Below are 11,302 nucleotides of genomic sequence, written 5' to 3' on the forward strand. Positions count from 1 at the left end.
ATTCTAATCAAAATCACAGCAGCTTTCGGATAGAAACTGACAAGCTGATTCTAAAATTTATGAAGAAACGCAAATGACTTCAAAAAGCCAAACAATTTTGAAAAAGAACAAAACTGTCCAACTCCAAATTTTGCTTAAAAAGCTCCAGTATTTAAAAAACAACAACAAACAACTATATAGTACTGAATGGATAGATCAATAGAACAAAATAGAGAAATAGAGCCATACATGTTTGATTTTTTATAAAAATGCCAAATGAGTACTCTTTTTAATAAATGGTGCTTTAATGTATAGTTAACATAAACTTCAACTCTTACCTAACGCAAAAATTATTCAAAATAGATTATAGATCTAAGTATAAAAGCTAAAATTATAAAAATACTGGAAAAAAATGGGAGGAAATCTTAGTAAACTTGAGGTAGGCACAAAATTGTTAGAACACAAAAATCACTAACTATAAAGAAAAATTTGATAAAACAGCCAATCAAAATTTAAAACTTCAGCTCTGCAAAAGACACTATTAAGAAAATGGACAACCGACAGGAATGGGAAAAAATACTTGTACTACATGTACCTAAGAGGATCAGAATAAAGAATTTTTACTTTTCAGTAAGACAAACTACCTAATTTTTAAAATCTGCAAAAGACAAACTGAAATTTTACCAAGAGATATAAGAATGGCCAATAAGCACAGAGAAAGGTGCTCACATTATTCATGAGGGAAATAAAAATTAAAACCATCAGATGCTCCTTCAGGCATACTAGAATGGCTAAAATTAAAGACTAACAACATTCAAATTGATGAGGATATGTATGAACCAACCTGATCTCTCATACATTGCTGGAGGAAATGAAAAATGGTGCAACCAGGGTAAACATACATTTATGATGCAAACAAGAAATTTCAATTCTAAGCATTTACTTAAGGAAATGAAAATATATCCATAGGAAGACCTGTCTATAAATATTTATAACAATTTTATTCATAGTAGCCCTACACCAAAAACATTAGCAATTTACATCAACGTAGACAGAAGTAGAAAACTTGCACATAAAACTGATATAGATAATATAGACAATATGAATCAAGTTTAAATACTATTAATCCTTTGTCATTATATCTTGTATTCACAAAATGATTTATACTTTTCACCAAGAAACAAGAAATTAGCTCCCAGAACTGACAGTTCTGTATCTTACAAACTGCCAGTTAGTAGCCTAAGAAAACTGATGGATTCTTATATTTTACACTCTCTGGATAACTAATGTGACCCCTTTCAAAAGTATGGTCATATTTTTAAAAAATAGCTTCTAAGGATTTGCTATTCTTTGGCTGAACAGTAAGGACATCAACACTATAAAATACTGCACAATTGTTAAAACACAAAAATCACTATAAGGAAAAAAATAAGTTGTAACATTTCTCCAAGATCAGTTTGTCTCCTGACTTCATGTACCTATAAAGTACCTAATGAATGTTTTCTAAGCTCTCTCTTCTTTCCTGGATATAACGGCATACTAAGAAAAGGACAGTAAGGGTTCTGAGGTAGTTATCCAACTTTAGCTTATGGTCACTCACTCTCATTCCTTCCAGCTGGTAGCCTTAGATAAAGACAGTTTAAACCAATGTTCTCGATGAAGGCTTGGTGGCCAGTATCACTGTCTCAGCATTTACAAATTGTAATTTTTTTAAAGTATTTATCTTTTAATACTTTTCTTTTGAAAATTAAAAGCACTAATTTTATTTTGATTTTTAAAATGTGTTAAAAATTTTCTATAAATTTCATTTAAGAAAAGATAAGGAACAATAATAAGTATTTAATAGTAAAGGAAACTAGGTCTGACAGTGTTAAAAACTACTACGCTACACCTTGAATTTTGGTCTTAATTTTCTAAAGAATCCTCTTATGATCAACTGAATTTTGGAACAATACTGCTTGAGCTAAGAAACACTAGGGTTTAATATTATACTTTAGAATTCTAAAACTATGCCAAATGGGGCTCTCTGGGGAGACAGGACTAGAAATCTAAGTCTTCAAGAAATATATCAGGTGATTCTAACAGAGCTAAAATCTGAAAACCCCTATCTAAATCTAAAAGGGAAAAGTTATAACTGCAACATGATATGTAGCCTAAGCCTATACCAAACTGTTTTTCTGAGTGGGGGAGTTGCCTACAGAATGGGCCTGTGTGTGTGTACGTGGCTTTTTTGTTTTTAATTGCCCGCCAATATCTAATAACTGGAGATATTTTACGCAAAAATCCAGACTTGATTTCTCAGTAAAGGAAAAAAAAAATAAAAGATCCTTCAACACTGGCCCTCTACCCTCACATGACAATCTGCTGGAGCTAAGTAGTTTGCCCGCTACCCCTTTCAATCCCCACCATTCCCTATTATTTTAACCCCAGGCTCATAGCTCTCCATCTCAATTACCTGCTTAGCACCTGTAGGTATTGTAGTTTGATCCATGAAGCCTGTACCCACAAGTTCATTAGGAGAATGAACAACAGCTGGTCAAATGAACCCTATTTAGTTCTAAAACGTACTGTCTAAACTTTTGCTTCAGCTAGTATTGTTTGAAGGGAGAAAGGGGAGAAAATATTCCTGTAAATAAGGCTCAGGATGATATTTTTAATTAACTGAAGATAATCCTAATCTTTTTTAGAGGTATATGTGACACTATCATTAGTTAAAGCCTTTTCTTAGTATAAAAACAAAAACATTTATTTTTCAATTTAAATGCTCTCCTTGAACTCTTGTTTATAACATAAACACAAAGATGGAAAAAAATACCTACAGACTAGAATTACACAAAGCATTGTGAGAAATCTGCAATTAGCAATATGTCTCACATAAATCTAGAAATAAATCAGAAGGAAGAAGAGAGAAACCAAAGAATGAAAAATAATGAAAGGGAAATACAACTAGCTGATATCGTCAGGAGAAGAAACTTAAGAATAATGGGCATTCTCGAAGGGGAGGCAAAGGAGCAGGGACTAGAAAGCATTTTCAAACAAATTGTTGATGAGAATTTCTCAAATCTAAGAAATGAGCTGGAGCCCAGAATTCAACAAGTCAATAGAACATTCAATTATCTCAACCCAAAAAGGCTTTCACCAAGACACGTCGTATTAAAATTATCAAAAATCAACGACAAAGACAGAATTCTCAGGGCAGCCAGAGAAAAGGAGATGGTAACCTATAAAGGAAAACCCATTACATTATCGTCAGACTTCTCGGCACAAACCAATAAGCCAGAAAGGCGTGGAATCAAATATCCAAACTATTAAATGAAAGGAACTATCAGCTAAGCTCTCCCTTAGATATGAAGAAGAAATAACGACCATTCCAGACATTCAAAACTTGAGAGAATTTTCCACTACGAGGCCTGAATTACAGGAAATATTGAAAGGGGTCAGCTCACCTAAAACAAAATGACAAAAAAAAAAAAATACATAATTAGGAGTAAGGTGACTAGCAGGCTGATAGAAGCAGAGGAGTGCAACCCATGCGCAACTAACAGGGCATTATAAGCTTAAACAATAGGAAGAGTTTTGCTATAGCAAGATAGTAATGAACGTTCAGCACATATAGGGACAAACTGAGACAATGACTGAAAAGGGGAGGATTCAAAGATCCAAATTCACAAAGGGGAATGGAGACAAGGCACGCACAGAAGAAGAAATGGATGTGAGTGTGTGTGTGTGTGTGTGTGTGTGTGTGTGTGTGTGTGTGTGTGTGTGTGTGTGTGTGTGTGTGTGTGTGTGTGTGTGTGTACACCTATCCTTTACATATTCGTAATGGTAACCACATGCCAAAGATTCAGAACTGAAGTATATAACATAAAACAAGAAGGACTAGAGGGAAAACCCACAAAAGCCAACCAAAATAAAGAAAACAGAAACACAAGGACAAGCAATGGAAACACCGAGCTACCAGAAAGCAAAAGATAAAATGACTATAAGACATCATATTTCAATAATCGCCCTAAATGTAAATGGACTGAACTCACCAAAACAAAGGTGCAGAGTTGCAGATTGGATCAAAAAACAAAACCCAATCATATGCTGCCTCCAGGAGACACATCTCAGCTCCAAAGACAAATACAGACTCAATGTGAAAGGGTGGAAAATGATATTTCAAGCAAATGGCATTCAGAGAAAAGCCGGAGTAGCTGTACTAATATCGGATGAAATAGACTTCGAAATAAAAAAGGTAAAGAAAGATACTTAGGGACACATCATAGTGATAAAGGGAATCATGCACCAAGAAGACATAACACTTATTAATATCTATGCTCCCTATCAGGGAGCCCCAAAATATGCAAAGCAATTACTAAGAACTAAAGGGAGAAACAGACTAAAACACTATTGTAGCAGGGGACCTAAATACCCCACTGTTGGACATGGAGAGATCATCCAAACAGAAAATCAATAAGGAAATAACATCCTTAACTGACACAACTGGACATAATTGACATTTACAGAGCCTTTCATCCCAAAAGAGCTGCTTATACATTCTTCTCTAGTGCACATGGAACAGTCTCAAGGATTGACCACATACTGGAACACAGAGATAGCCTCAACAAATATAAGAGGGTTGAAATCATATCAACTATATTCTCTAATCATAATGCTTTGAAACTAGAGATCAACTATAAAAAAGTAAGCGGGAAGAACCACAAATAGATGGAGATTAAACAACATACTACTGAAGAACTGGGTCAGAGAAGAAATAAAAAGAGATCAAGAGATACATAGAAACAAATGATGACAGTACAACATATCAAAACTTTTGGGACACCACAAAAGTAGTCATAGGAGGAAAGAGCTTATCATTACAGGCCTACCTCCAAAAACAAGAACAAGCCCAAATAAACAACCTAATGCTTCATCTTAAAAAACTAGAAAAGAACAAACGAAGCCTAAAGTTAGCAGAAGGAAATAATTAAAATTAGAGCAGAAATAAATGAAATTAAAAAAAAATAGTCAAAATAAATGTAACAAGTTGCTGGTTCTTTGAGAAGGTTAATAAAATTGACAAACCCCTGGCTAGACTCACTAAAGAAAAAAGAGAAAGGGCACAAACAAAATCAGGGATGAAAGAGGGGAAATTATGACAGACACCACAGAAATACAAAGGATCATACAAGAATACTATGAAAAAGTATGTAACACCAAATTTAATAACCTAGAAGAAATGGACCAGTACTTAGAAAAATACAACCTTCCTAGACTGAATCAAGAACTGGAAAATCTAAATAGACCGATCAGCAGTACGGAAATTGAAACAATCATCAAAAAGTAAAAGTCCAGGACCAGATGACTTCACCAGTGAATTCTACCAAACACAGATTTAATACCTATTCTCCTCAAACTCTTCCAAAAAAATCAAAGAGGAGGCAATACTTCCCAACTCATTTTATGAGGCTAACATTACCCAATATTGTCTTTACCAAAACCTGGTAAAGATAACACAAAAAAAGAAAACTACAGACCGATCTCTCACATGAACACAGATGCGAAAATCCTGAATAAGATACTAGCGAACCAAATACAGCAACATATTAAAAAGATTGTACATCACAATCAAGTGGGCTTCATCCCAGAGGCACAGGGATGGTTCAACATACGCAAAGTGATTGTGATCCACCACATAAAAAATTAACTAAGCTTATGATTATATCAATCTATGCAGAAAAAGCCTTCGACAAGATACGGCATCCATTTATGATCAAAACACTTAACAAAATCAGTATAGAAGGAAAGTACCTTAACATAATAAAGGCCATCTATGACAAACCCTCAGCCAACATTATATTTAATGGTGAAAAACTAAAAATCTTCTAAGATCAGGAACAAGGCAAGGCTGTCCACTATCACCACTCTTATTCAATATAACACTGGAAGTCCTAGCAAGTGCAATCAGGCAAGAGAAATATATAGAAGGCATCCAAATAAGAAATGAAGAAGTCAAACTGTCACTATTTGTGGATGACATGATCCTTTATATAGAAAACCCTAAAGACTCCACAAGAACACTACTAGAAACAATAAGCAAATACAGTAAAGTTTCTGGATACAAAATCAATGTTCAAAAATCCATAGCGTTCCTATACTCTAATAATGAAGTGTCAGAAAAAGAAGTGGAAAAAATAATTCCTTTTGCAATTGCAACAAAAAGAATAAAATACCTAGGAATAAATCTAATGAAACATGTGAAGGACCTATATAACAAAAACTGTAAGACCCTATTAAAAGAAGTTGAAGATGATACCAAAAAAAATGGAAAGATATTCCATGTTCTTGAATTAGATGCATCAACACAGTTAAAATGACCTTATTTCCTAAAGCATTATACAGATTTAATGCAATCCCCATCAAAATCCCACCGGCATTTTTTGAAGAAATAGAACAAAAAATCATCAGATTTGTATGGAAGCACAAAAGACCCCGAATTGCCAAAGCCATCCTGAGAAAAAAGAACGAGGCTGGAGGCAACACTCTGCCCGACTTCAAATTATACTACAAAGCAACAGTAATCAAAACGGCATGGTATTGGCAGAAAAACAGACACATGGACCAGTGGAACAAAATAAAGAGTCCAGAAGTAAACCCATATTTATATGGACAAATAATTTTAGACAAAAAAGCCAAAAACATACAGTAGAGAAAGGAAAGCCTCCTCAATAAATAGTGCTGGAAAAACTGGAAAGCCACCTGCAAAAGAATGAAACTAAACTGTTGTCTATGGCCACACACCAAAATTAACTCAAAGTGAATTAAGGACCTGAACATAAGACTGGAAACAACAAAATGCATAAAAGAAAACATAAGAACTAAACTCAGGAACCTTGGACTTAAAGAGGATTTTATGAATTTAACCTCAAAGGCAAGGGAAGAAAAAGCAAAAATAAATGAACATGACTATATCAAACTAAAAAGCTTCTGCACAGCAAAAGAAACTGTGGATAAGATAAAGCGACAACCATCCGAATGGGAAAATATATTTGCAAGCATCACCTCCGATAAGGGCCTAATATCCAAAATAGACAAAGAACTCATACGACTCAATAACAACAAAAAACAAGTGATCCAATCAAAAATGGGAGGACCTGAACAGACACTTCTCCCTAGAGGACATACAAATGGCCAACAAATATATGAAAAGATGGTCCACATCACTATTAGGGAAATGCAAATCAAAACCACGATGAGATACCATTTCACACCTGTTAGGATAGCTATAATCAACAGGGCAGGTAATAACAAATACTGGAGAGGATGAGGAGAAAAAGGAACCCTCATACACTGCTGCTGGGACTGCAAGTTGGTATAGCCACTATGGAAAACAGTACGATCCAGCAATCCCTCTACTGGGTATTTACCGCAAAGACTCGAGAAAACTCATATCCGAAAAGATATCTGCACACTGATATCCATAACAGCATTATTCACAGTGAACAGGACATGGAAGCAACCGAAGATGATGACTGCAATCATCATCTACAACAAATGATTGGATAAAGAAGCTGTGGTACATATATACAATGGAATATTACTCAACCATACGAAGAGATGAAATACTGCCATTTCAGACAACATGGATGGACCTCAAGATAATCATGCTAAGTGAAATAAGCCAGACAGGAAAAGCCGAAAACCACATGATATCACTTACATGTGAGATATAAACATAAAAGCAACAAATAAATAGGACAAACAAACAGACTCATGGACATGGACAACAGACTAGTGGTTACCAGAGGGTAGTGGGGAGGGAGAGGTAGACAGGGTAAAGGGAGTCAAATATTTGGTGACAGAAAGAGGTAAAGCACAGTGCAAATATATATACATGCCTTACTGTTTAAAAAAAAAAGAAAAAAAAGAAAAGAAAAAAAGAAACATGTCTCAGAATTGAGGACCAGAGCTTTTATTACCCATGTTCTCATTCATTCAGGTCTGAATGTCACGGCCAGGTGCACAATACATCTTAATTCTAGAATTACGCTCAATTCATATCCTAATTGGCTACTGGCCTATTTAACCATTTAAAATATAAGAAATCCTAAAATGTGTCTAAAAATTAAGAACCAACATTTAAGTTTCATCTGTACTAACTTTCCAACAGATGGGCCATATTTGAGCAAACTAGTGTGAAGGACCTGAGATTTTACAACTTACAAGCTAACAAAGTAGCTTATCATAGATGCTGGTAGAAAACAGGAGACTGGGAGGTCTCAAAGGGCAGTTTATTACTTACAATAATAACATAAGCCAAAGCACCAACTATTCTGCTGGCAAGGTGAAGAGAGCCAGTTGACACCTGCACAGGTAATGGGTTGTATTACATGAGAGGAAACCTAAGCTTAGAGAATCTTAACCTTTTATGATGAGCAATAAGCATGCCTGCCTTTTACTCCAGGAGGCATTTATCTTTATTAACCTGGACCATACGTATGCCCACTCTGTGTTCTGATGGAAGACACTATATCTTCTAAGGCTGTTTCTTATAAAAACATCCTTTAAAAAGAGAAGCAAAGGGCAGACAGTCTGTTGGCCATACCTGCAGATACTGAGACCAACGGAAAACTGTTTTCTTCAACTAGATACTGTTCCTAACATGTAATTAAAAGAATAGTCTAACACTGTTATCTAGTTAAATCGTTAATTTCATATTCCCATTTGAAGAGGAAATTTGAGGGATTCTCATTAAAAACTAATCAGCCTTTTGTTCTGCTTCTGTAAATATGCTTGCTGCATGCAAGAGCTCACTTGCACTTTGTCCTACTTGTCTAAATGAATGTAACTGTTTGTACCCCCCTAGCAGCTCCTGCCCCTTGTAGCACTTTGTATCTTAGCACTCCAGCTTCCTGTAACAATCTGTAACCATCTGTACTCCCCCCACACCAATGTTACTGTTTGCAACCATAGCAACTCCCCCTCTTTGTAAGGGTCTGAGTTCAAACTGACCCATCAGCTTGTGTAAAATCCCTGTATATAAGGAATGTTGCAACTGAGCTTGAGGGTCCTGACCTTCAGAGCGCTAGCTCCTCTGTGACCACAGGTAATAAACCTGAGTTCTCCTTCTCTCCGAGTTACTGCTTGGTTTTTCTGCTTTGTTTTTTGCTGGTCTGATTTTGGAGCTTTTCCATAACACCTTGACCTAGCCCAATTATTTAATTAACATTTTATCTCAAATCGACTACTTCTTCTAAAAAGTCAATAAATATTAAAAATGAATTACTCCCCTTTTCCAATTACTTCGTAATTTTTAGAGGTGCTCAAGTATTTGCAATATTAAAATTTAAAAACCTCAAGTATTCTACTAGAAATAATTGCTGTGCTTACTTTGACTAACTTTAAACGTATCAAACCTGTTAACGTTAGCAGTGGGAACTACCTGTCAAAAGTCTTTTTGTACAGTAACAAACACCACAAAGAGAACAGCAACTTCAACATTCCAAGCTGCTGTCTACAAAATACAAGAAAGTCTGCACCCCAAAATACTTTTTTCTATTTCTCTTTACTCCTTCCCGTCTGAAAAATAACATCTTCTAAAGAGAAAGAACAAAACACCGTCTCTTGGTTCCTTTGTCCACAGCAGAGGGGAAGAATTGGGTTCTCATTAAGGTAGAGAACCCGAAATATGCAAGATAGAAAATAAACAGCACCTGATCTGTAATCAATCACCAAAGAAAGTCACCATCACTTCATCTTCATCCCTCCTTCTCCCCTCCAACTCAAAAAACGTGTGTTATATACGAGATGATTAGGATCATATGCACCTGGACAAAGCTTTGCGGGAGGCAGAGGGTTGCCGTTAACTAGCTGCAGTTGGCAAAGAACCCGAGATAACTCACTACAGCCGACTTCGACAGAGGTTTTCAACAAAAGTGTGGGTCGCACAGGCCACCCAACCTGAAGAATGCCGAGGAGCGGCGGCGGCGCCGCCAAGTCCACGGCGCCCGTGGAAGTTGCTCGCGCGGCGGGCGGCACGCCGCAGAACGCGCGAGCCCTGCGTGTCGCCGCTGCCGACACGGACCCTCCTCCTCTCCCCTCCCCCGCCGCGCACCCCTGGCGGCGGCGACATGACAGCGGGTCGCGCCGCACTAGGACGCCTGCCTCCCCGACGCCCTCCCCCGGTTGCCCTGCGCCCGCCTCTCACCTTGGGTAACGAATGGCGAGGAGCCGCTAACCGGCGAGCCGGGACTGGGGACCAGCGGCGGGGTGTCGGCCGAGCCTAGCATGGGCGCGGGCAGCATGAGGTAGCGCTGGGGAGCGGGCAGGCAGCGCTGGCAGAAGGAGTGCAGGCAGGGCAGCAGCTTGGGCGCCCGGCTCTGTATGTTCTGGTGGCACACGGCGCAAGTGTCCAACAGGTTGAGCCGAGCCGCCTCGCCTCCGCGCTCCGAGTCGGGGCCCTGCCGACTCTCGGCCTCGTTCTCCCCGCTCGGCGCCGCCGAGGGCCCCCCGGCGGTCGCCGCCGAAGCCGCCGCGGCCGCCGTCGCCGCCTTCTCCACAGCCACCTCCATTGTCCTGCCCCCGCCGCCGCCGCCGCCGGGGAGGGAGGAGCGCGGTCCCCGCCCGCCGCCGCCGCCCCCGACGACCTCCTCCTCCTCCTCCTCACAGGCCGCTCGGGTGACTCGCGGGAGAGGGAAGGAGGGCGGGCCGGGACGAAGAAGCCTCCTCAGGCCCCGGGGATCCGCCTCCCGGGCGGCGAGGCCGGAAGAGGGGGATCTGTCAGCGGGGACCGTCCCTCGCACACGGGAGGCTGCGCTCTGTCCGCTTCGCCAACCGCCGCGGCGCTCGTCGAATCCACCCAGTCCGCCCTCGCCTCCCAGCTTTTTCTCCCCAGCCCCCGACCCACCTCCGGCTCTGCCCCCGCCCTCGCTCTCTCTCCCAGCAACTGAGACCACGGCAGGGAGCGCGCCGCCCAATAGCCGCCGCGCCTGGCCAGGGGGCGGGGCCTGCCGAAGCCCGCGAGGCTCCGACGGCCGCGGTGGGAGGCTGGGAGGCGGGAGCGAGCTCGCCCAGCCCCGCCCCTCAGAATCCCAGAACCGCGACCTCTGATTGGCCCTTTGTGTGCGCGTAGCCCCTCTGAAAATATTGAGGGTTCATTTGTTAACCACGGACCACCTAATTCGGTCCGCATGTGTAGGCTCCTCCTACGGGGCGGAGCTCTACCGTGTCTACGCGTTAATTAAATAACTGCTTCGAAAACTCTGGTTTTACTGCTTGCTGGACACGGGGGTCCTGTAGGGGGAGTAAATGTGGTAGAAGGGTCAAAGGATGCCCAAGTGAA

At 40.0% G+C, this 11,302-nt stretch overlaps 1 protein-coding gene across 2 annotated transcripts in view; it reads right to left on the reverse strand.

Annotated features, from left to right (window-relative positions):
• Positions 1–10,865, reverse strand: part of TRIM24 (tripartite motif containing 24) — a 102,632-nt gene extending 91,767 nt beyond the window's left edge. The window contains exon 1 of one of the 2 annotated variants that reach the window (XM_039860978.1): positions 10,169–10,865. In XM_039860978.1, coding sequence (XP_039716912.1) covers positions 10,169–10,532 — 364 coding nt within the window. In that variant the 5' untranslated portion in view covers positions 10,533–10,865. The remainder of the gene's footprint in view (positions 1–10,168) is intronic. The other variant, XM_039860977.1, reaches the window with a different exon arrangement.
• Between the last annotated feature and the right edge of the window lie 437 nt (positions 10,866–11,302).

Source organism: Pteropus medius, unplaced genomic scaffold (genome assembly GCF_902729225.1).
Source record: "Pteropus medius unplaced genomic scaffold, Ma_sr-lr_union100, whole genome shotgun sequence".
NCBI lineage: Eukaryota > Metazoa > Chordata > Mammalia > Chiroptera > Pteropodidae > Pteropus > Pteropus medius.